The sequence below is a fragment of the Marmota flaviventris genome, chromosome 5, assembly GCF_047511675.1.
Source record: "Marmota flaviventris isolate mMarFla1 chromosome 5, mMarFla1.hap1, whole genome shotgun sequence".
NCBI lineage: Eukaryota > Metazoa > Chordata > Mammalia > Rodentia > Sciuridae > Marmota > Marmota flaviventris.
In genome coordinates this window covers 64,642,432-64,669,205 of record NC_092502.1, presented here as the reverse complement: position 1 = coordinate 64,669,205, position 26,774 = coordinate 64,642,432, and the positions used below count along the sequence as shown (strand labels likewise).

At 42.0% G+C, this 26,774-nt stretch overlaps 1 protein-coding gene across 1 annotated transcript in view; it reads right to left on the bottom strand.

Annotated features, from left to right (window-relative positions):
• Ppp2r2b (protein phosphatase 2 regulatory subunit Bbeta) overlaps positions 1-26,774 on the bottom strand; it is a 256,538-nt gene that overhangs the window by 82,304 nt on the left and 147,460 nt on the right. The window contains exons 3-5 of the mRNA XM_027927909.2: positions 18,372-18,469; positions 15,170-15,335; positions 9,238-9,350 (exon numbers count right to left, since the gene is read on the bottom strand). Of these exons, the coding sequence (XP_027783710.1) occupies positions 9,238-9,350; positions 15,170-15,335; positions 18,372-18,469 (377 nt within the window). The remainder of the gene's footprint in view (positions 1-9,237; positions 9,351-15,169; positions 15,336-18,371; positions 18,470-26,774) is intronic.

The following is a 26,774-nucleotide window of genomic DNA, read 5'->3' as shown; positions in this document are numbered from 1 at the left end:
CTTCAACATGTTCTTTTGTTTTTACCAACCTAACCTCTGAGAAATAGAAAAGTTATTTCCATGTTACAGATGATGGCTGAAATCTAGTCAGAGATCCAGCCCTTTCCTGGAGACCTTTCCTGCACAGTGTTAAGAGCACAGACTTGGGACTCAGAATGAACATAGTTAGAAATATGACTCTGCCACTTGGTAGCTATCGACTTGGGCAAGGTTTCAGAATGAAATGCCCTCATCTGTAAAATGGGGAGATAACATGAAGCACCCACAGGGCTGAGTCGTCAGGGTGTGACGAGAATGTGTTTGCAACTTGCCTGCCAGAAGACTGGCACAGAGTACATATTTAGTAAGTGTCTGCAAAATTGTTACTGTTGGAACATAGCACACTGGGCACAGGGGGTGAGGGGCTGCTCCCAGGATGTGACCAACAGGGAGAGGGGAAAGAACTTGGGTTGTAGAAGATATTAATGGCCCCCAATCAATCACAGCCAAGCTCATCACAGAAGATCAATCTAAATCAAATCATTTTCTTAGAGCAAAGGCAACCATATTTTGATAATAATGTTGCCCATGAATGGATCTATATAGAACCCTACAGTGGGGCAAGGGAAGAGAATCAGGAATTGCTTAAAAATCAAACAAGAGACTCTCCAGAGCCTAGAGGTTATTATGCCAATGACTTTCAAACCCAGCTGGGCTTCAGAACTGTCTGGGACACAGAAGAGAAATCCAGGCAGATTCCTTGGGCCTGATCCCTGGCGATCCTGAGCCAGTCAGCTAGGGATGACTTGGGCATTCCCAGAGTCTGATGAATACTCAAGTTTGGTAAACCATGACCTCCATCCATGTACCCTTCCGGCCTGCCTTCATGTAAGACAAAACAGACACCTGCCTGTGCCCAAGGCATCAAAAACTTCTATGGTCTCCTTGAACATTGTTCTCTGGCCCCTGCTGACTCATGTGCAGTTTGGCTTACACCAAATTTTAAGATGCAGATTCCAGGCACTCTAATTACTATCAAAGGCAAGACAGCAGCCTGGGCTTGGGAGTATACAGACATGAATCCAAGTCCCAGCATCACCACTTATCAACCTCTAGCCTTAGGCAAGTTCCTCACCTTCTCCAGTTCCAGTGACCAAATACCTGAATTTAGGACAGCCTCTGTATCTCCATTACAGGTTAAACTGGCCAGAGTCTGAGGGTGCTCCTGGAACACAGCAAACACTGGACAGGCATTAGCTGCTCTTCTAATTCCACCTGAGCTAGTTCCTTTGGCTAATGTTGAACACAGCTAACATGTCTCTCTGAATAAGGCCCAAGGAAGTCAGTCAACAAGCAGAACAGAAACATCTACATCCCTCACTCCCCAAAAGGCAAAATGTGTTCACACACACAGGCCTGTGTGTAGGCGAGTGCCTGAGGTTCCTGTGGAGTGTTTTCTGATCCCATAACTGAAACCCCATGACACAGACGGATACAATCAGATAATGATGGCAATCAATAACGATAACAGAAATTATTATTTATTTTCATAAACACAGAGTATGTGCGTCCCGCTGAGTTACACACATCACATGCCAGTATTCACTTTCGGGGCAGTCAATCAATGAGAGATCTCAATATCTACCCGCCGAGGCAGGAGGGGGAAGAGGAAGCGGAGGTTGAGAAATTACCCACAGCAGAATGACACATTCACAAAGTTAATCTGATCCAGGGGGGCCATCCGGGTGCCATTGCAGGCCCTGAATATGGAACAGGCTTGATTGATTTTCCACCACAGCAGCTAAACACTCCATTGTTATTTGCAACAAATATCAGGAAAGGAAAGATGAAACCATGAAAGGATTGTATATTAAGCCCCCAGAGCAGCCATAAATCAGAAAATGAAGTCTAAAAAAAATTAAAAAATGGTTGGAAGAAGGCTGTATTTGTGTCCTGAGAGGCCTCAGTTATCAAAGCATAAACCCCAAATTAAAACCCGGGGCAGTGAAAGCTTGTCCTGACTCAACCAGTAATTTGTCCTGAAACTGGCTTGGGGTCATCCATCCTCCCCGAGCGAGTGTCAACACAGGGTCACCACAGATGTAGCAAGAAAGACTTCAGGCTGTAGGCAGAGTGCTTGATTCCTAGGATGTCACCCTCAAGCTGTGTGGCTTGACCCTGGATCAAACATCTGGACTTTCAGAACCTCCACAGTCCCTTTTAAAATGGGACTTTACATTCACAGCAATAGAAAGAAGGAAATAATAACTATGTCCCGCTTGCCTCCAAGTGTCCTTGGGAACATCAAATGAGCCCTCAAGCACAAAAGTCATGTATTGCTCAAGACACATCTTGAAGACTCCTTCCTGATCCTGCACCAACACCCTTCTGTGCTTTCCCTGAAGTGCCACAGAAAAGGTTTCTGTACCATTCCTAGGTCACTTACCTTAACCACTATTTCTCAAAATGTGATCCAGGGACCACCTGCAGCAAAATCACCTCTCTAAACCTCTATTCACACATCTCAAAAAATGGGCAGAATGCCCAAGTCACTGGATTGTGATAAAGACTTGTACATTGTATATAAAACGGCTCAGCCCCAAGTCTGTCACCAAGAGGAGCTAAATAAGTGTCTCTGCTATTATTTGTTAGCTTAAACCAGTATTCTGTTTGATCAGCTCTCTGAAAACAAATCAGAAGAGTTAAATAGGTTGTTCCACTAAAAGGATTGCTCATCTCAGAAAGAACTAGATAGTGTTCTTCAGACAATCTGTCCAATCCCGTGACCTGTAAAGCAATGATCCTCAAGAAGTCCCCTGGCAGAGCTGGTCAGTGCTCATGTCATTTGCCATGGTTCTTGGACTGTGGCTAGTGGGTGTCTAAATTATCATAAGTGGAACATCATGAACATCATGACCATTTTAAGAGGAAAGAGGCTGTTAGCTCTGTAGAGTCACAAGAGTGCAACAGTCCCAAGCTGAGAAAAGAAGCAGTTGCCAGCAGGAAGCACATGTGAAAACATGATGTCATTTAACGGGTCCTCTAAGAACAGCAGTGCATCCCTGCATACCCACCCTGTGGCAGAGAAACCTTTGCAGCCCTCAACTTTCACCCTCCAAAACCAAGCTCGTATGTTAGGAGAACTTAAAGAGTTCTGAGAGAGAATTTCACACAAATCAGCAGTGAAATTCCTCTGCTCTGAGGTCATAAATTAATATTTTCTTAGAAAGAAAAAGCTGTAGAAAATCACATTTGGAGTCAGGTAGACTAGGTTTAATCCTAGCACTGCTATTTTGTAGCCATGAGATTTGGGGATAAACCTCTTGCTTGCTCCAAATTCAGCAGGCAATGAACAAGGGGTATACTAGGCTGTAGTAAGAGCTAGGAAAAAGGGTGGGGTAAGGATACAAAAAATGAATGGGGAGCCAGGCACAGCAGCACAGTAGCTTGGAGGCTGAGGCAGGAGGATCATGAGTCAAAGTCAGCCTCAGTAACTTAGCAAGGCACTGAGCAACCCAGTGAGACCCTGTATCTAAATAAAATATTATAAAAGGGCTGGGGATGTGACTTAGTGGTTAAGTGCCCTTGGTTGGGTTCAATCCCCAGTAAACCCCCCAACTCCACCAAAAAAAAAAAAAAAAAAAAAAGAAGAATGGGAAAAGATGCATGCACTGTTTTCTAATGGGCAGGTTCTGCATGATGTGAGGGGCAAAGGTTTGGCATGATGACCTGGAGAGAATAACAAAACCTATCGGAGAGAGTTACTGGGAGAACTCCATGATATAAAGACTTAAACTCTACCAAAGACAATAAGCACTCAGGTAACAGTGGCTATTCTTATTATTAATTATTTCTGCTGGAAGGGGTACTTGGATAAAGTCCATTAGAAACATTGAACTCATTATATCTCCTATACATTTAGGGAGACAGGTTATGACAAGCCACAGCTTGGGAGCTCACACCTTTAAGACTCTGTATTTATAACAGGTTAAGAAGCAAACTTCACCCTGGCCTAGGTTCCCAGGGTACCAGCAGCCAACCATAAAGAGGAAAATAATCCCTCCAGGCTCATTCTGCAGGGAGAGGTATACTAAGATTTCTCACCACTGCACTCCCATCCCAGGATGACTAAGGAACCTAAATACTAGTCCTCTTGCCTGGAAAGGGCTCTAAGGGCCTCTTACCCCTGGGTGTTGGGGGTGGTGAGGTGGAAACAAAGAGCCTGGGGAATCTCCCCAAGTGGAACTGTGTATAGACCTCCATGCTAAGGTCAGGGGTCTGGAAACTCAAAGTATGTGAGTGACAGGGGGAGAGAGAAATTATTATGGTTTGGGTAGGAGGTGCCCCCCTCCCACAGCTCTTGTGTTAATGCAGGAGGTGAAATGATTTTATCATAAGAGTTGAAACCTCAACAGTGGATTAATCCATTTGATGGATTACTAATTTGAATGGACTAACTGGGTGGTAATGTAGGCAGGTGGGGTGTGGCTGGGAGAAGCTGGTCACTGGAGGTGTACCTAGGGAGATCATATCTTGTCACCTTGTCTCTTCCTTCTTTTGATCTGCTTCCTGGCTACCAGGAGGTAAGCACTTTCCTCCACCAAGCTGCCATGATGCTCTGCCTCACCTCAGGCCCAGAGTTTTTGTCTTAAAACAAAACCTGTAGAGAGTTGGCTGACCATGGACTGAAGATCTAAAACTGTGAGCTCAAAATAAACTTTTTCTCCTGTTATAGTCAGGTATTTTGGTGACAAGCATGGAAAGCTGACTAACACAGAGATCCTCTGACCTGGAATAATAATGACACTAATTATTATTTTTTTAAAAAAAAATTTTAACATTTATTTTTTAGTTGTAACTGGACACAATATCTTTATTTTATTTATTTATTTTTATGTGATGCTAAGGATTGAACCCAGGGTCTTGCACGTGCTAGGCGAGCACTCAACCACTGAGCCACAATCCCAGCCCCTGACACTAATTATTATGATAACTATTTTGAATGCCCTAATGGATGTGCTTAAGAGCCCAGGCCTACCTCTTCCCTTTCAGTTCTAGTCTCGGAATAATCAATTGAAAGACACTGGGCAAGTCACTTGCCCTCTCTAAGCCTGGGTCAGATTTAAGCATCCAGGGCTAAATGGAACTCGGCTACTGTGGTCCTCACTGTCTGTCCTGAGGAAGAATCAAGGCATTATTAGGTAAGGAACCATTTATTTTTTATGTAAAGGGTGTTTTACAATGATGAGGTGTTATTAAATAGCATCATGATTATTACTTTGAATGCTATGATATTGAGCAGGGATGCTGTTTTCATAGAAGTACTTCTCATAGGCTCTTTGGGTAACAAGTGATTGAATTTGAAAGGGTATCTTCCATGAAAAAAAAAATTAGCTGCATTCTTGCTTTGAAAAGCTGAGCCTCTCAGAGCTGAAACAGAACAGGTTCATTACACAGTGAGGATTAATTAGCTGTCGGGTATTATTAAATGTTCTCACTCTCAAGACCCATGTAGAACTGGAAACTGTGAAAGTGAGCAAGAGGTAATCATAGTATAGGGAGGAAAAAAGAAAAAAAAGACACAATTGCTGGCAATGCAAATTTCAAGAGCAGAGCATGTTAGTAAAATTATAGTCTGATTAATATCATGTCAGCTCCTTCTCTGTTTGGAGTCATTGTTCTGAATCTATGGTTTTCAGAGTTGCCATTTTTTTTCTTCTTCTTTTACCACTGGGATCTAAAAAGAAAGGGAGGTTGGCTTTTTCAGAGTTTGCATTGAGAGAAAGAATGCTGGGGTGTGGATGTTTACACAGAAATGCAGGATATTTAAAAGCTCAGGAAGAGATAGGAGGTAAAATCAGATATGAGTCAAATGATTTTATGGCAAATATGTCTCCCACATTGGCATAACAGCTGCTCACATGATTGCAAAATATCAGAGGCTTATAAAAGTGACAGTTCCAAGGGGTCTTAGAGACGGTAGAGTCCAGGGGCCACAGACCCTCTTGCCTCAACCACCAGGGTCAATTAAAAATGTGGATTCCTTTAGACTACCCCACTGTGGATGGGTTTGGGATTTATGCATTTTTCAATCTGCTGCTCGACAACTTAAAAACAAAACCTGGAGGGAAGAAATGTGATTCACTGGGGCCTGGATCACGCAACTAGCTTAAGAAAATCAAAAAAACAAATTGGGAATCTCTAACTCCCAGTCTCAGTGCCCACTTCGTGTTTGATTTAAAGTCTACTCCTTTAGTGTCACCATCTTGCCATGGGGAGGGGTCTCTGCCCCAATGAGAACTTAAATAGGCTTTCTCTTCTCTTTACTACAGGGGTGACTTCTCCAAGGGATTAGGCCCATATCTCTGAAATCCTCCAGATGCCATGGATGACAGGAATCCATAGTGGGCACTAAGATGGCATCTAAGAAATCCCATGCACACAAAAAATGAGGACAAGGTAAAGTCTGGGCAGGCAGAATTTTATGGATTCAACTCTTCATTTGTACCTCATCCATCGCGAGAAACCCTCCTTTTTTAGTCAGCTTTTTTGCTGCTGTGACTAATGACTAACAGACCCAACCAGAATAATGGCGGAGGAGGAAAAGTTTATTTGGGGGCTTGTGGTTTCAGAGGTCTCAGTCCATAGACAGCTGGTTCCATTCCTTGTGGCTGGAGGTGGGAGAGTGTGGCGGAGGGAGGCAATTCAGAGAGCAGACGGAGATCTCCACTTGCCTATACAAAATATGTATTTTGCATATACAAAATATGTACTCCATAGCCACACCCCCAATTCCCCACCTCCTCCAGCCATACCCTACCAGCTTCAGTTACCACTCAGTTAATTCCTATTGGGATTAATTCACTGATTGGGTTAAAACTCTCACGATCCAGTCATTCCTCCTCTGAACCTTCTTGCATTGTCTCCCACATGAGCTTTTGGGGGACACCTCACATCCAAACCATAACACAGTATCACAATGTCCCGAAGGGCAAAAGATGGTCTGAATTCCTATTGTGTGACCCACATGAGTGCTTGTCACTTATTTGATATCTGAGAGTAGTTTGTTAATAATATAAAAAACATGAAAATAAATATGACTTTTCTCACGTATAGGCCTATCAACAGCCCTGGTGGTGGTGGTGATGTCTCTGGTGGGTGTAACCCTAAAACAGCAGCAGGAAGCTGACATCCAGTACTCTCTGTGAGCCAGACCCCACACAGGCTAAACTCTTCATGACACACACTCTCTTACTAGATCTTCACAACAGAGCTGGGGATATAGCTCAGAGTGTTTTCCCAGCATGCCTGAGGCCCTGGGTTCAATCCCTAGTACCCTGGGGTGGGGGACAGAAAAAGAGAAAGAAAAAAAGAAAGGGTGATGAATCCTCACAAAAATCCCAGGACCAGGGACTACTGTCATCCCTGTAATACAGATAAGACCTTAGAGGCACAGGGTTTCAAGTAAAATGCCCAGTCATCAGTCAGAGAGGAACGAAGTCGAAATCCTAAACACACAGACTCAAGGTTTCTACTCCTGCCTGCTCTACTCTCAGTCTCCAAACCCTTGGAGCATCAGGGTGGGTTTATGCCTTTCCTACCTAGTTGGAGAAGGTGGACTTGCAGGTACAGGCTGACCAGAGGCAACAGAGAATCAGTGTGTGCTGGCTCAGAAGGAGCTCAGCTAAGATGAGGTACCCATTAGCAATGACCATCCCCAACAGCCTAGCACTGTGGCCAACAGTCTGTTCAAAAGCACTTGCAGAATAAACAAATGAACGAGTGAGCTAATTAGGCACAATGACCATCCAATTCCCATTTATACTTTTAAACCTAGACTGAGGACTGCTCTTGCCCACATATGCTTTGCCATCTCCCCTTCTCAGTTTTTGGTCTTCCATAGAGCAGCTGGTATCTGAAAGCATTCACTTTGCACAGTTTTAAAAGTCCCTTGGGACCATGGCTTGTTTCAACACGTGCCTGCTTTTCTGTTCACATTATGTTCCAAACGAAACTTTTCATCCAGTTCTAAACCAGTCTAAACTACAACCAGCCTATAGTCTCAGGGACTAGTGAAGCTGAGGTAGGAGGATTGGCAAGTTTGGGGCCAGCTTCAGCAACTTAGCAAGGCCCTAAGCAACTAAATGAGACCCTGTCTCAAAATAAAAAATAAAAAGGGATGGGGATGTGGCCCAGTGGTAAAGCACCCTGGGTTCAATCCCCAGTATAAGTACACAAACAATAAATTAACTAAAAACATACTATATCTAGAAAGGCTTCTCTCAAAAATCTACTTATAGAAATCCATGCTTAGCTGGGTACAGTGGTGCACGCCTGTAATTCCAGCAGCTCAGGAGGCTGAGGTAAGAGAATTGGGGGTTCAAAGCCAGCCTCAGCAATTTAGTGAGACCCTGTCTCTAAATAAAATACAAAATGAGACAAGTGCCATTGAGTTCAATCATCAATACCACCACCACCACCATCAAAAAATCCATTTTTACTACCATTTCCCTATGAGCCCTTTCTGAGCCGTCCCAGAACCAAATGTAATTTCTTCCTCCTTTGATCAAACTGCAGTTCTCTGACATTCTCTTTCTGTATGTTTGTCTATTGAGAATCGTAGTCATTTGAACAGTGCAAACCCTTCCCCTTACCAGGCTGTGTATTTCTGGAGGGTTAGAAGGAAACTATTCCTTGTTCAGCGGGGGTACCAGCCATGGAGGAAGGACCCGCCATCTTCCTTGCACTTTATTATTTTCAGAAGTCCACCAACAGTGGGAATCATGTTCAGCACATGCAGATGGAGAAACTAAAAATAACTTGCACATCTAAAGCTTGTGAAGGTTAAACGACTGTGTTAGAGTCTGGTAAGTGGCTCAATTTGCTCCCAGGCCTATTAGATTCTGCAGTTTGTGTTCTGAATCATAAGACTCCAACTTTCCACCCAGAGAGTCTCATCCCCTGTGCCCTGAGGACAGAAGGTGCTCAAGACATTTAGATAATGTGAGCAGACAGAGGCTAAGAATATGGTAACGTATGGCAGTGGCCATGTGGCGAGTCCTCGGGGACAAAAGGAAAAGCGCGGATTTGTAGTCATTAGGGCTTGGCACCTCTCCCGTTCCTCCATCTGCTACCCGAGACTGGGCGCCCTCATGCGCCCATTACAGCTGTAACCTACAGTATCAGACAGCATGTGCCCAGCCCCAGGACCCTGTCCCCCCCCATGACCCTGGTGGCCAGAGCAGCAGCCCCACTCACCCGCAGGGTCGTGATGGTGGCAGGATCCCGGAGCCGGCCCTCCTCATCTTTCAGATTGTAGCCTTCCGGCCTCTTGTCGCGCTCACTGACTTTCCACAGCTTCACAGTTTTATCTGCAGAGGACAACCAGGCCATCAGAATTACAGGGGAAAGAAAGGGGAGGAGCGTGTCAAGAGCTTTTCTGGGGGTGGCAGGTGGGAGAGGATAGTGGGGACAGGGGAGAGACAGTGATGGAAAGTGGCTGCAGAGACTGGCTCACGGACAGGGCGGCAGTGCACACACCTCTCAACGTTTGGAGGCAGATCTCACGGTCCCACACAAAAGCATAGACTGGGAAAAATGGTTTCATTTTTCTTACTGACAATGTGCTGTTAATTCTATAGCTTATGTATTGATCTGGCTCACTCAATAAAAATTATATTGATTCAACATTGCATAATAAGAGTTTATTATGTGACTATGTTAGCACTTTAGATAAAAAATTGGTTTAATATTTGCAGTAACTTTGGGACGTAGGTACTCTTAATACCTCTATTTTAGCATCCTGCCTCACTGAACACTCACTCGAACACAGGGCATATCCAGAAAGGCCCTTCCTAGCTGGCCATCTCTGCGTCCTCACCCTTCTTACTGTCCACCCTACCCTCTCCCCCTCCCTGGCTGTGCTCCTGCCCCATGGTTTCCTGGCTCTTCATTGTAAACATTTAAGCCCACCCCCTTCCTGGGGCCTTTGCGCTTACTGTACCTTCTGCCCTCTTTTTCACATAATGCCTTTTTCACATGTTCCTTCACTCTGCTATTTTGGTTCATGCTCCAACGTCAGAGAGCCTTACATAAAACCTTCATAGAAATGCTGTCCTCATCGCCATTCTCCATATACTTTCTTATTCTTTTTTTTTTTTTTTTAAACCTATAGTACTTTTCACTACCTGATGATTGGCTAGTTGGCTGGTTGGTTCTTCTGTTTTTTCACTAGAATATAAAATTGTTGAAGGCAAGGATTTTTTCTGTCTTGTTTATCACCAACCTTCCAGCATCTAGAATAGTGTCAGGGCGTAATAGATAATAAATACTGGATGGATGAACATATGCATCTCCTCTGCATATGGCATATGTCTAGCAATACTAAGGGGAGTAAAATGGTATGGAGATGCACCGAATCATGCTCCTGTCCCCTTGCCGGTCCTGTAATTCCAGCTGGAACTTCGTCATCTTTTGACTGTCCCAGGACATCATGTTACTTGGTGACTCCTGTGTATCTCCACAGCATTAAGACAAAGATGAGAACTCCAAGACCTGCAGACAGGCCAAGGCAGTGAGTGACAGAGGATAGGGGACCTGGGGAGCTGGAGGTGGGTGCCACACCTGAAGGCTTTCCATTCTTTTGGCCCTTCCCTTCACCCCTTGCAGCACTGGGGATCAAACCTAGGGCCTACACATGGGAGGCAGGTGATCAACCACTGAGCCACACCCCAACCCTTTGGTTCTTTAAGGAGACACATTGAGCTAAACAAATCATGTCTGTGGGGCCACATGCTTCTGCACGCCTTCCTTATCACACCCTGTGTTTGTTATTTGTACTTGTTTTAACCTCTCTCCTGGAAGGCAGACACTTGTATTGGCCTCTATGGAGAAAGCTTTTGAATCCGACAACCTTGGGCCTAATCCCTACTCCAGCTCCATGTGGCCAGGTTCTAGGATTCCTGTGCAATAGGCTGCACTAATAGTTCTGGAACAACAAACAAATAAGACCCCCACACTTGGCAGGGAAAAAATACCGAGTCGCCCAGTTAAATGTGAGTTTCAGATAAATATGTTTTTCATGTAAGTATATGCCACATATTTCAACATAACCAATGAAGACAGTTACTCTGTGCCTCAGTTTCTTTATTTGTAAATGAAGGGAAACAGTATCTCCCTCAAGGGGCTCCTGGGATTAAATGAATAATAGCAAGCGAGTGTTTAACACAGTGCTGGTCTGCTAATAATGATCTACAAGAAGTGGCTGTTATTGGGATTAGCAAATTAGTCAACTATTTTGCAATAACCACATGCTGCCCTGACAGCGTTAGGCTCATCCCTCAGTGACGTCTGTACTTCATACCCCCTCTCTGTACCACTGTCATGGGGGAAGCCATCCCCCTTCCCTGCCTTACTGGGATTTCCTTTTTCTTTTGCACCCTCATCTCGGGCCTCCATTTCTCCTCATCCAGGTCCACAGTTCCCATTTCCTGCATCTTTGGGAAGACAGATCTTGCAAGGACAGGAAGTGAATTCACAGTACTGCTTCTTTGAACCAACAGAAACAAATGCCTTGTCCTTGGAGGTCTTAAATGTGCCACACATCATGGGCTTTCAGCAGCAATGGGGCTACTTGAACAGATAAGTGCCCCTGTTTTCACATAGCTGAGCGTCACTGGCAAGGCTGCTACAATCTGTGCGCTCTGAACGAAGCACTCACCCTGGCTGGTGATGGGCAAAAGGTGAAGAAGCCTTTTCCAGCTGTGAGCTTAATGCAGAACTTTCCATCTACATGCCAACCCCTCTGGTCCCACCCTCTCTGGATTGCTGTTGCATAAGATACTGCTTTTTAGGGTAAGAAGATGAAACATGGACTGTATTTATAGTCACTTGATTAGCTCCTGATCAGCTGTGGCTGAGAATAACTCAAGAGTCAGTGGATTTTTAACACCAAATATTTTCTGTTGCTTGGCTTTGAAACGTGTCCCATCCCATTTGCAAGGCGATTTTTATCTTATGTTTTTATCATGAATGATAAATTGCTGTACAAAGAAAGAGTGAAATCACAGGTAAAACACAAAGAATAAAAATCGCTTATAATCCCTCTGATCAGGGAGACAATTTGTCATCAGAATTTTGCATAAATTCTTACAGGGTTTCCTTGATGTGATTTTTCTGGGGGGAGGTTACAAACCTATAATAATTTCGCACATATAGATTTTTTTTTTTTTTTAGTACAGATGTCTTTTGTTATTTAGAAAATTAAAATGAGCAGAAAGATATAAAAAAACTCTCAATTCTACTAGACAGAGATAATATGAAAAATTTCTGTATATTCATTATATTTATTTATATAATTATATAACTATTTTTAGTAGATATAACAGGTTATATATGATTATAATGTGTTTTGCCTAATTATGTTTATTTATAACATCTATAAGGGTTTATAGGATTCGATTATATACATAATATAATATTAATTTATAGGAGTGAGAATTTGTTAACCCCTAAAGATTCGATAGTTGGATACTCGAGGCATCATACATAGGAATACTATGTAGTCATTGAAAATGTTGCGATATTTAGAAGAATATTTAACAATTAGGAAAAGATCCATGTTATTAAATTAAAAACATGATTTAAAAAGTTTGTAGAATATATCACATTTCTGTTCAAAAAAAACACAAACACCCAAATTCATCTGTGCCTTTGGTCTCTTGCTTTAAAAGACATTAATAGGAGATTTATCTGGATTGGAACACTTTTATGGACTTCATTTTGCTTCTCTGTATTTCCTCAATTTTTACAGTGAACATGTATCACTTTGATGAAAAACAAACTCAGGATCACTTTCCTTCTCATCAGAGGCATCAAGAAAGAAGTGGAAAGCTCGGTCAAGCAACATATTTTCACATGACAGATAATTTCAAGGTCTAGATTCACAATGGGATACTAGTTTTATTTTTTCATTAAAAATTATGAGGTTGGAAAAACACTTTAGCAGAAGGTAAAAATTAGGTCCAACTATAATGAGATAAGCACAATTTTAAAAAAAGATAATTGATGGAGGATTCGATCCAATTCCCCAGGGTTGCACTGCCGGGAGTCATCCTTGACTTGATTATCACACCATTTTTCTTGACTCAGTATCTTGAAGCTTTGTGGATAAAAAAGTCTAAGGAACATGTGGCTGTTTCTATGAGTAATGGCTTTTTCTTTCTTCTGACTGGTTCTCTGAGTAGTTTATCATCACTTGTGGCAGCTTTAAACACAATCTTATCATTAATCTTCATTTTCTCTTTTGTACAGTAATTCCAATTGTCTTCCATTAATTTTTGCATGTTAACCTATTTGGCTTAGGGGGGAGTCTCAACCTCAATATTAGTATAAAATAGCAAATTGCAAAAGAACATGGGAATTTTTCTTATAAAAATCATTTTGAGATGCTGTTGGCATATGAAATAACATCCCAAATGGGAAGATAATATCCTTGTTAATCAAAAAACTATTTAAAAACTCAATTAACAGAACATTATGCTATATAATTAATCTTCATTGCATTTCACTTTCCTTCCCAACCCCCCTCCAAAGTAGTTAATAAGTCTTTGAATTTTATTGCAATAATCAATAGGCTAAATTTTATAATATAACATAATCTAGCTATAGAAGATAATCAGACACTTTTCCTCTGCCGGAAGTAATTAGGTCAAAACTATCAGAAGTCCCTTTTATTCTGAGTCATGTTGAAACTGCAGAGCCTCTGGATGAAAATTGAACAGCAAAATTCAAAGGGAAGAAACTGAAACAAAATCATGTGGTTTGGTTTCCAAGAAATTAGGTTTTCAAAATATAAACAGAACAATAAATATAGTTATGAGAAAAAATTAAATTATTTGGAATCTGGAAAAACAGATGAGTAGAGATCTGGTCCTGTTGAGATGAGATGTGCTTGGATAACTCTAAAATGCCTGTTTCAAAACTGCCATTTTCTTACACTTTATATTAGAGGGATGTGGGGGCTCATATGCACAGAAAACTTTTCTCTTTTGCATAAAATTAATAGAGGACTCATTGTACAAAATTAGACAATGAAAATGTTAAGTGAACTACAATGATAAAAAAACCAAATTTACAGGTCACCTATAATGCACAATCAAAAATTAATCATGATGAGCTTTTTGATGTGATTCTTTCCAGGCTTTTAAAATAACACATGCTTTATTGTGTTATAGATATCATCTGCATTTTTTTTCACTTGATATGACCAGTTTCCTTTCTTCTTAAATGCTGTGTGTAGGTAAAAAGCAAATCCCTTGCGTCTTGATTTGCATTTAAGTGTGTACTCCTCATAAACACACACAAATGAAAGGAATCAGTCTCCAACTTATTTGTCTGGGAAATGGTGTTTAATTTCCATATACGAATCCTCTTGTCATGCTGAAAAAGCAGCACCCTTTCCTATATGGCTTTATTTTAAATTGTGTTGGGCATAGATGGCTATTTGCAGCACAGGTTTAAGAACCTGGAGGGAGGTAACTCTAGTAACTCCACTTATCCAGTGAATGAGCACTTTGGCTCTCTATTCAAACACCAACGTTCTCTCTCTGACCTATTTATATCAATTCCTTCTAAACCAACAAACGGTACAGGAGTCTGGAGGGAGATGGAAAAGGAAATCCTTTCTTGATCAATTCTTTTGCTGTGTCCCTAACTCCTCCTGACTTGGGCTCCCAGCTTAGATATTTTGTCAGAGACACACACACAGCCATCTGCTTTACAGACCCTAAAATATATTTAGGGATTAATAACTTCTATTCAGCATGCCAAACTCACAGAGACAGCATGTCAAGTTTCCTGAAATGTGTGCCCAGAGTAACATTTGGTGAATCTTAAAGACAGGAAGTCACATACTAAAAACACCTGCAAATAATCTACATTAGTTGAAAACTGCTGATAATGGGTACCACACAATTCAGTCATAAATTTGATATTTATTTTAAAAAATGGCTACTATGCATTGAGGGCCTACTGTGTGTGTGCCTGGTACACTGTGAAGCATCTTGTAAACGTGGTTCTATGTTCACCAGACCACAAAGTATAGAGGAAAATTGAGACTAAAGAGACTGACATATACTGCTGGCTGACCACATCTCTGAAAATCTCAAACAGGAAAATCACCTCCACATACCATTGGTAGACAGAAGAAAGTAAGCTGCATTCTGCTGAGGAAGCCATCGTATTTTGTTGATTTTTTCTTCTATTTCTAAACTCTTCAGGTAATCGAACTCGGGTTCATGGCTCTGGAATGTGCTGTAAACATTGTATTCACCCCTACGATGAATCTGATTTTTACTCTGTAGAAAGGGAAAAAAAGAATACACAAAAGATTAAATCATGGAAACCAACTGTAAACTTGCCCATTCCTTTTTTCTTTGAGTGGAATCATCAGGGGCAGGAGGGGGAGGTGGTGTTAGAGCTGGATGAGCTGAGACCATTACAGGTAATGTTCTACCCTTACTTAGGAGCCTCCAAAGCGTTTGATCATGCATCCTCTTGGTAACAACTGGTGTCTCCAACATGCATTTGTTTTCTTATAAACCATATACATGAACTTCTGCACTAATATATGGTATACATAATAGCATATAAGACAAGATTTAAAATCAACATAAACAGAAGCTCTCACAATTTTTTTTGTGCATCCAATGAATGCCTCAGATGCCCTTTGGAATAGCCATCTGATGCTGGTGTCCACATATATTTGTACTCAATTCCTTAAAAAAGAACAAAGGTCTGGCCTGGTGGTGCATGGAACAGCTCAGGAGGTTGAGGCAGGAGGATTGATCAAAAGTTCAAAGCCAGCCTCAGCAACTTACAGAGGTTCTGAGCAACTTAGTGAAAACCCTGTCTCAAAAAATAAATAAATAAATAAAAACAAAGTGGTAGCAACTGTGACCTTCACAGTCTTTTTCTTTTCTTCTCTTCACCGTCTTTTGCTTAGTGGCCACTGGCCTTTTAAAATCCCACCTGATCCTCATAAAATCTCTGAGAAGTAGGCAGGGCAGGGATGTGGACAAATGAGGCTCAGGTATATTAAATGACTTCTCCATGGTCTCTCAGCTTATGGGGGATCAGATTTGGGGATCAGGAACCCCTCCCCACTTTTTGTCAACACGAGTGACAAAACAGGAGCACAGAGAGGCCATCTGTATCATTAAGAGAATGATGAGACTTTACCTGTGGCTTTCCCTTGGTGCTGATTGTGCAAAGGGTGAACAGCGGGAACTAAAGAAATGCTGAGAGAACGGGGCCCAGGGCAAGGGTCTGCAGAAAGGGGCAAAAGAAAGGGGAAAAAAGGGAAGAGGAGGGAAAACAGTGCTAACAAGAAAAGGAAAGAGAGACGGGAGGTTTTACTTCAGGTACTTTAGGACCATTACCAAGAGCTAAGAAATTTAGGCTTTGGAAAACTGTTAAAAAATTCAAATCTTCTTAAATATTTGTATAAAAGCATGACTATTAATAAACATTTATGTTCCTAGGTAGATACAGAACATCCAAAGCCTGTTCAACCTACTGATGGGCAATGATGCTGAGCTCTGGTGTGAAATCCATTTGTGGGCATGGGGGTTTCTGATGAGCTGTTTCTATGGACTGTGCTCACTAAAAACCCACTAGCAGAGCTTGCCCACTAAAGTCAAAAGCTGGCCTGCCCCAATGTCACATGGCTTTGTCTGTCAGGTTTAGCATGCATTTTAATCCCAGGCTCCCTACAAAGATAAACACTTAACAGCATGTTCTTTATCCTCATTAACATTTATTTTCCAGTGAACAAAAAAAGCCTAGCTTTTTAGAATGTGGCCCCCATCATTCTATTAATGAATCAGGCTTCCCAGATATTTCAGTAAATTAAAATAGGTGAAACCTATAAATAGTAACGGAAAATGTGGGGTGGAATATTACTGGCAACATGCTGCCTTGGGTAATTTATGCTGAATAGCTCCTCTGGTTCCTCTTTATCATCACTGTGAACCTAATTGGATTTTTTTTTTTTTTAAATTGGAGAAGATTTGAAAATCACTTTTCAAAAGACTTTCAATGCTGACATACTTGCTACTCTCCTGTTTACTTGCACAGACAGCCAGTCCACCTTAACAACAAATTTATAAGAGTGTTGATTTGCTACCATCCAAATCAGACTGTCAAGTGTGTATAGTATGTGCCAGACCAATTAGCACCAGGCAGCTCTGGAAAAGCAGGAAAAATTCCAGGTCACGAAGAGCTATTAGTTCCTACTTGCCAACCACATTTTCATGTTTCCAGGGCCAGTGCAATAGGCTGGGTGCCTGATTTAATGCTGAGCACTTGAATTTATATAGAACCCCGAGGGATTACGATGCCCTTATAGAAATTAATTGCAAATAATGTGCAATTACCAAATATATCACCTCTAAATGAGGCTTTCCTTTTTTGAGGGGAGGTGTAATGCAAATGGCTTTGAGGCACAAAATAGGCATTAAATTGCTAAGGAAGTCTCTGGTGAAGCCTTTCTCTTACATGGGGCCTCCTTCACGCTTCCAGAGTGCCTGATGAATCTCAGAGGCAGGCAGTGGCAGATGGGAGAGTTACTAGAACACAGACTAGCCTGCTGGAAGCTCCAAGATTGTGCCAGGGGAGGACAAGGAAATCAAATTGGGCCATAATTCCATTCTGACAAAATAGAAGCAGACACCCAAAAACTCAATTTATATGAAAAAGAGAAACAATTCCTAGTGGAACCCAAGTCTCAAGAAGAAATGGGCTTTTTGAGATTTACTAGAAGTTAGAACTCTTGCTCAGAAATAGTGCTGCATACAGCACTCAGCCCAGGGACCCTCACATCACCTCCACTAACATGTATGCCATACTGAGACGTCACTTTGGGGGACTTCACTTTCTTGGGTAGGCTGAGCTGTCATTTTCTTCTCTACAGACCCAACTTGTTCCATTTGTAATTATTGGCAATAATCAAAAAACACCAAAACCTTTTATTTTTCCTCTTTCATATTCTTCTGGCAACTTCCTTAAATCAAGGAAGACTAGATTTCAATAACTTCAGAACAAACCCCAATACAAAAAGAGGAGTTGTGCTCCAAAAGCATCTGTGGAATTTTGTAGTTTGGATGGAAAGGGAGGGTCTCTGAATGAGGAATGATAAGCCCCCCCCCCCCCCCAAGCACCTTTTAAAGGTGGTTTTGTGTGAGTGGAACTGCTGATGCTAATGACCTTGTGGCAGTTTTAAGTTTGTGAGCAAAGCAGCAAAGGTAAAGGGTGACACATGAGGATTAAGCAACAGCAGGAAGCCTCCTTTAGAAAGAGAAGAAAATGGGCATTTTGTATTCACCGCCACTTACCTCCTGCTCTCGTTGAAATATTACAACCCGACCCCCCTTGTCCCCTGTCGCTAGTAATTCTCCCGTGTGGTTGAATTCTACCGTAGAGATAATGTCAGCTGAAAAGAAGAAGACAAAGGCAATTTAAGTAACTGCACACTTACTTGGAAAGGATAGATAATAGACATACTTTTCTGTGCATTTAAAGGCTTAGGGCTTTTTCTCTGCAGCGGAATTTACAAGGATTTTCTGTACTGTATTTTAAGTGCCACCAGAAGTGGCACTTGGGAAGGTAAATTTTCTTGATGGCCACACCTCACTGTGGTCTCTTGGAACAAAAGGGAAGAGCCTATTCGGACCCTTTTGTTTTGGGAAAGAGAAATTAATTTCTTTGTGACTCTGGGCATTTCTGCTAGCCACAGCCCTGTCACCCACTCAGGGCTCCTCCACCTCGTTTTCTACACCAAGAAACTTCCCCAAACTGGTTTCAATTATGGGGATTTGAATTAGGGCTGAGGACTGAGATGCTGCAGAGCTAGGATGCTGGAAGCTCTGGCGCCAGGAGTGGAGGAGGAGAGCTCAGAGATCTCTGGGAGGGAGGGAGACCAAAAATGCCTCAGCTTGATCTGCGCCCTGCCTCTCCATGGGAGCCCAGCACATCCTACTGGACCAGCATGGCCTCATTCCAACCCAGAAGAAGGGTGCTGAGCAAACAAGGTCACCGGGTCAGAGGGGAAAGGGCAATCAGTACATATTTCTAAACAGAGAAAAAGCATAGGCGCCAGGAACTCAGATCACAGATAATTGCTGAAGGAATGCCAGCCTGCCAGATCTTTCTTCAATGCTGGTTACCCCGGGAGGAACAAGGACAGGTAAATTACCTATGATTGGATTTATTAGGGCTATTTTTAGAAAAATGTCAGAGGTTAATTCCCCCACAATTATTCCCCTGCAGGGCTCCAACAATTGTTACCAAGGGTGCAAATGAGTTATTAAAAAAGAAAAAAAGAAAAAAAAAAAGGCAGGGGAATTGTGACCATGGCCTTTGACTGAGGAACATTCTAAAGATAACATGCATGTAAGGAAAGTAAAGGGGAAACCGTGAGGTGGAAAACAAAGGCAATCACCCCTGAATAATACCAATTTCCAGTCTTCCTTCTATATCCTCATTTCAGGATTTTATTTGTATGCCTGATTTATTCAGGTAAATAATGTAAAACTGCCCCCTTTTACATAGAGTAGCTGTCTTTTTCCATATATGGAAATGCTCCTAATAGACGTTCTTTGTATAAAAATAAAAATAATAAGGCAAAAGCTCAGTCCGTTGCAAACTAGGCATGGAACCAACAATTCACAATATCTTGTTTTGACCTCCTAGATGACTGACCTCACAGGTAGCAAATTTAAACCCTATAGGTTCGCAAAATAGCATGGATGAAGTGATCCAGGTAAACTAAAAAGGCTGTGGCCCCCTCTAAGGGATCAGTGGCCCCTGGCTTAATTCATTTGTGGCCATGAAATACTGCATGGGTTGGCCAATGTTCTCGTTTTGTTTTTTTTTTTTTTTAAGAAGCTGTATATCTAGAATTTTACATAAAAATCTCTTAAATTTTATATGTTGACAACTCTTTTTATAAGCATCATGAAAATAAAAGAAAATCTTGTCTGTGAAGTGCATGTGGTTTGTGGGTCACCAGTTTGAGACTTCTGGCCCTCAGTGTCTTCATTCAGAAAAGGCTGCTCCATTCTTAATGAGGACCTACACTGGAAATGGACTATTTTCTCAGAAAGATCCCTCCATGAGTCAAGTGTAAGAAGACACAAAATAAGTTACATGGCTGGCAATCTCTTGGTATAACTTCACAAGGGTGGTTTATATAACAAGTGCTCTGAGCTGAGGAGTAATGCAGTCTGTCATGTCTGGGAAACTGGCCCCTTCAGGGGAAGTGCTGAACACGTTCCTTTGTTTTAACTTGTGCATCTTAGCCCACTACTCTTGTGTTTAGAGGGAAGAAAGCAGCTGTTTAATGTCTGCAGTTGCCTTGGAATGTCAGGACTGCAAAGCACTAAGTGCTGGGTACACTTCGAACATGAGTGACGGCTCCCAGCTTTGCAGTGAGTAGCCAAGGTCAGGCATAGAGCTTCCTGACCTGGGTAGAACCTAAGGTGGTGTGATTGTTTCTTTTCACTTTGGGGCTTCTGTCAAGTATCAGGGAAAGAGTCAAGGACCTCAGACTGCTCAAACACTAACATTTCCCAGACAGAGTAGCAGGAGTGATGAGAGGACGGCAGGGAGACCAGCCCTGGGGTTAGACACGCTCGTGTCTTTGGGCTCAGTCATAAGGCTCTGCTTAGGTAATTTATGCCTTCCACAGGGCAGCAATGTTAACACAGAGCTCTGGAGGTCCAGGTGGGGTGCAGGGCCCTAGCACTGGGACAACAGTGAACCTTTTTTTTTTTTTTGATGAAGCTGGGTATCAAAAGAGTGAAGTTGCTTTCTCCAGTGTGAGCCCTTGGATCCATTGGCAAGGAATACAATACTTAGGGAAATACAACTTGCTTTCCCAAGGACAACCATACTTGTCCTTCTGCCCACATCCTGAAAATATCTTCACTTTCTCAACTTAAGGCTCACATGGGTCAAAACAAGGAAGGATTCCTTGTATTATTAGAACTTTGTATTATGGAATGTTAGACATAGTCCCAGACAATAAGACACATCCCATTTGTTTCCCAAATGGTGTCCTTCTCCAGAGCTCTGTCTCCCTCAAGAATCCTGCAAGGTAAAGGGTGATTGGCACAGAAGGGCTCTGAAAATCCTTATTCCTCTTACAAAGTCCTTAGGTTTATTTGACTCCTCCCAGCCAGTTGGTTTGTCTCTGAGGTGGTTTATATCAAGCTGTAGTCTACCTCCCTTCAGAGCGTACACTGTTGCAGCTCGAGTTAAAACCTGCTTTGAACTTTCATGTTTCCCAACTCATTTATCACCGCCCTAAGCTGGTAGGTGTACCTGGAATACTTTACTGCCCATCCATCTCTGCCTATCTTCATCTCCAACTGTTTAATAATTGATGTAAAACTCATGAATCACACCCACATTCCAATTTCAAGATACAGAGACTTCTGATACACATACTTTTGTGTTTGCAACATGCTATTTGGTAGAACCGTATAAATTGCAAAACATGCTACAAGAAACAAAAGAACTTCTGTGAGAATACAAAGAGGAAGTGGTAATGACAGAAAGCGGCAAACTTAGAGGGGGAACTTTGCCTCAACTTGTGATCCACAGAACTTGATGCTTCAAGCTCCATATGGCTTTCACCCTGAGATTATAAATTTGTGGGACGACTCAAATGTTTCACTAAATGCCCAGCTTAATCCCACTATTGAGCAAGAAACTACACCTTGAACATTTTTCTTCTATTCTATATAGATGGGGATAAAGTGTACATTGACTGAAAAACGAAAGCCAACAACAGTGGTAGAGGTCAAGGGTAGTTAAAATGATTTTCACAGGAAGCCCTGGATGGTATGAGGTTTGCCCTGCTCCACATCTATTTGTGCCGATTTAATTTTCACAAAATGGTGGCCTGATAACCCCATTTCCAGTTCAACAGTCACTGCAAAGACTTGAGTTTTTCCTTTTAAAAATCTATCTCAGCATCCTACAAAAAGTTCCAGACTCGTCATTTCACACACAAAGTCTCCATTTACCTGAAGGGTAAATTTTGACTAAGCAATTGCTTTCCTGTGATCATGAGGCTGAGGAAGATGGAGGGCACCCTTAGTGTGGCCCCCTCATCTCCTGCAATGGCTGAGGACTGGGTGGAGGTGAGCACCTGGGTGATTAGGTAATGCACGGCTCATAGGGTGAGTGACTGTTCTGCTAAAGTGACAACTTGGTTTATACCTAGAGAGGGTGGAACCCAAAGCCCGTAGATGGAGCAACATCTTACTGACCAGGTCACCAGTACTGCCTCTCAACATCAATCATAGGGATGGAAATGAAAGGGTAATGCAATTTAGCCTTCAGTGCCCATTAAGTGTTTTATCTTTCATCTAAGAAACATTTGGCAGATAATAATATAAAGCCATGTACCCTACTTGCCTCAGCAGACTACTTCTGCTCAGAACTTTGCTTTATTCCTGATGATTGGGTCACCTGTAGGTGGTTTTCTGTGTTTCCAGCTAGGACAAGAATATCAACAATGAGAGAAAACGGGCTTTGCAGTGGACAGTAGTGGCGAAATGGTGGCAGTTGCCAGGTTTGTATAGAAAAGAATATGGGGGTCACTTCTAGGGTCTAGTTCCTTGATCAAGCAGCAATATGTGGGGCTGGGATGTAGCTCAGTGTTAGACCACTGCCTAGCAGGCGCAAGAGCCTGGGTTCAATCCCCAGTACTGAAAAGAACCTGGCCATATGTGTGACAAGGGAGAGGGTAGTGTGTGTCCTCTGTCATCCTGCACAAGGGCTTCTACCTAGACTGGCAATGACTCTAGATCATGAAACCAAGAGGGGATGCAGGCTTCCAGAGGGAATTAGAATTCCTCTTCCCATCTGTAAAAAGCTGTGGTCTCCTCTTGGTGCAAAATTCCAAGTCAGGATCCATTTTCCTTGGTAAGATTTATATCTGAAATAGTACATTAAAAGATGTTTTCCACCAAAATAGGTGGGCAGGAGCAGGTAATATGATTATGGTCAAAAAAGAGTCAATGCAAGCCCCAAGCTGGCTATCCTTGCTGTGTGTAGACATATTTTGTGTCTGATCCAGACTTGATTCTTGCTATCAGAACAGCATCTGGTATAGAAATGGAATCCCTTTCCTTTCATTGGAATATGATTAATTCTGTGCATACTGGCTTTAACTCCAACGTGCTGCTGGTGTTCCTCTCATATGCAAGTAGAAGGTCCAATGGCTTCAGTTCCTAAAGTCCTATCACAACCCTTACTCCTGTGTAAACATAAGCACAGTTCCACAAATTGGTCCCGTTTAAATGTCCGTCTGCCCTTGCAGAACAAGCTTAGTAATGGCAAGTAATATGTTGTGTAGTGTAGAGACCTCCCCTCCACCACCACTTTTTTCTTTTTTTCTTCCTTCAGTGCTGGAGATGGAGCCCTGGGCCCCCCCTTGCTAGGAAGCACTCTACACTGAGCTACATACACCCCAGCCCTGTGTAGACACTCTGGCTACCCCTACTTAGTGATTCTTCCTTGCTTGCCCTATACTGTCCCACTGTAGAGAATAATAATAATGACAATGATAACCCACATGCTTGCTTAATCTGTCTTGTAGCTAGGGGTGGCCATATGAGCCAGATCTGACCAATAAGACAAAGAAAAGTCTATTTGGAGAGAGGAGAGAAGAGCAGAGATTCTGGAAAGATTTTTCTTCTCTGAATAAAAGAAAGCAAGTAAGGAGAAGCCTTCCAGCTGGACTGACTACTCCTTGTTATTATATGTAATGGAACTGAGGCAGCCATCATGTGACCATGAGGTAACAAACCTGAGGACCTCAAAAGGTGAAGAGGCCAAGTAGGACAAATGGAAAAATGGAACAATGCCCTTGATGACATCATTGAGCAACTGAAACCTACCTCAGTACACACAATGTCCGGACTTGTTAAATAGCAGACACTGTGGTTTAAGTCACTCTTAGACAGATTTTTAGTTCTCTGAATTTAAATGCCTGCTTATAGACATATTGTTCCATTGTTTCCCTCAAAGTTCTTTGCTTCAGAAATGATCATCAATGCATGATGAATGGGGGGAAATGGTCTCTTGCTGAGCAACTTGTGCACAAATTCTCACATTCACATTTTCTCTCCATTCTACCACACGACCAATTTTTCTTCCCACTTGCTTGGTTCTCAGCACTGAGGTGGTTTATTTCCTCCTTTGCCTGCTGGGGAGATGGTGCATTGTTTTTCAACCGTTCAAATGTGAAAGCAGCTGACTGTGATAGAATGCCCACTCCAATTTACTCATGATGTCCCTTATAAAATTACGACTTCAAAGGGACCTAACCACACCCTCCTTGGTTGCCAAGTTCTCCCTGCTAATATGCAGGAAGCCCACCATGCTTGCTGAGCTGTGAAAATCCAGATGGTGGGAAGCAGGTGAGTAATGAATGCCATGCTGTTTCCATTAAAATGCACACAGCTGCCCCAGGATGACCACATCTCCAGCACTACCCAGGTTTGAGGCAACCTGGGCACATGTGCATTGATGGAGATTGTGTTTCATTCAAAACAAGTTCCTGCAACATAGAAACCTAGAAGACAGCTTTATTTCCTGTAGTGGGAACAAAACCTGTCCAAAGGGCAAAGGAATCTTAAAAATTATAAGTCTAGAAAAACCCAGGGCGGGGTGGGGGTGGGGGGGAGAATCGATAGTCATCCAGACTTTTCTACATGCCTGTGTGGTTTACATGGAATCTGGTCTCAAGGTGTCTAACCATCTGTCACCCACTCTTTCAGAAAGCAGGAGTAATTAACTGCTCAGGCAATACAAACTCTGTCAATCATTCAGATCTATTATCTGCACAATATGGGATGTCTATAGCTGACCCCAAAGTCGGTGGGACTTCAGGTCCAAAGTGAGAAAGTTCTCACATCTGTGGGGGAAGAGGAGCTCTCAGGCAGGCCCTGAACCACTTGAGCACAGTTGAGTTTAATACGGCTTCTGTTGGGCATATCCTGAGTCAGAAATTTTGCTATTCCAGACGCTCTAAGGTAAGGCAATGGGATACAGTTGGCAGAAGTGGAAATTCCCCAAATTTGTATGAAATATCACATAAATATTCTTTAGGGATGCGTGACTTCTCCCAAGACCAAGATGACTTTTTTTTATTACAGAGCCTCAACACTCTCCTCCTCCTCCTTCATAAGTTATCACCTCTTATCATTAACACTTAACCACAGTTGCATTCTAGTCATTGTAGATGCCCATCTCCATCTTTAAATTGTAAGCATAACAAGGAATTTGTTCACCACCGAACCCACCATGGCATATCAACAAACATTCATGTTGGGTGGAAGTATAAAAGATTTTCTTAAGGGGTGTGAGGCGAGGGAAATTCTTAGTTGGAATAGTGAGTGGTAACTTTAGAACCAGATGGAGTAGTCAGTAAGGAATAGGTTTTATCCCCAAAATTGTTTATAGTATTTGCCAGGAATTAGGGGTCCTGTGAATCATAGGAGAAGAAAGCGGATGGATTAGTGAAGAAAGGGCAGCAGGGCACAGTGCTACTTGGGAGAGAGTACAGAGATGACAATAAGATGGTCAGAGTATGAGATGAAGGACTCTGCTTAACAAATATGTTTTACATGTGGGTCACTGAAGGGGCCCAGGGATGTACTAAACAAACAAAAACAAAAAGAAAAAACCCAAAACACAACCAGTCTGTGCACCCAGGAGTTTTGGGTTTAGAGGACTGGGATGTCTTGGTGGTAGGCTGGCATATAGCGAAAAATTGTTGGAGGAGAGGTTATTTGAAGACCCCAATAATGGAGGTCTCTGAGTCATAGAATAAGAATCCTATTTTGTATCTAGAGGACAGTAAGAAGTCACAGCACAACTTAAGGTAACACATTCCCGCCATAGCCCCATATTCAAGAGATCTCCGTTGCTTGAATGAAGGACAAATTGAACACTAAACGTGTTGTGTTCTTTTAAAAACTCTAGATGAGTCTAAGGAAATGAAGGATATGGTAGAAAAAGAGTTGAAATTTTTCTCCTGAAACACGAGGTCTCTATATCAAAAATAAAGGTGCTTCTGCTGATAGTTCACAAGGTGTTATGCTATGCTGGTTTTCCAATAGTCTTTGCAAAGAGAGTGAAAATGTTAGAACCGAATGTGCTAATTAAAATTTGATGAATCACTTAATCTGTTTCTCTTTATGGCTGGAAATTTTGATGTTTTGAGGATTATAAAAAATTACTCTCTCTTGGATATCATGTATATTCTAAAACACTGGAAGCAGAGCAGACACACACTAGGTAAGTGGTAAAAGAGTGAATAGGCTGGTGTTGATTTTCATCATCAGCAGGACCCAACCTTTATAATAAATATTCATGAGGGTAAGATACTATAGTACACACCAACTGTTTTTTAAACATCTTTTTTCTATCCATAGACAATTGGATACTTAGAAAATCCATTATATTTGACTTAATGGGGAGTCAAATGCAGTTCATGCAGTTTAAGTACTGATGAGGAATATTAAGTGTAAGAAAATCAGCAAAGACTCAATGTTGACAGGTTTATTCATTAATCCATTTATTCACTCAACATATATTCATTGGCACACTAATATGTGTCAGTACTATTACAGGTATTGGAGATCAATTAATAAAATATCTGTCCACATGGAACTTATATTCTAGTTGCATAGAAAAGGCATTTGCTGGTACATGGATGG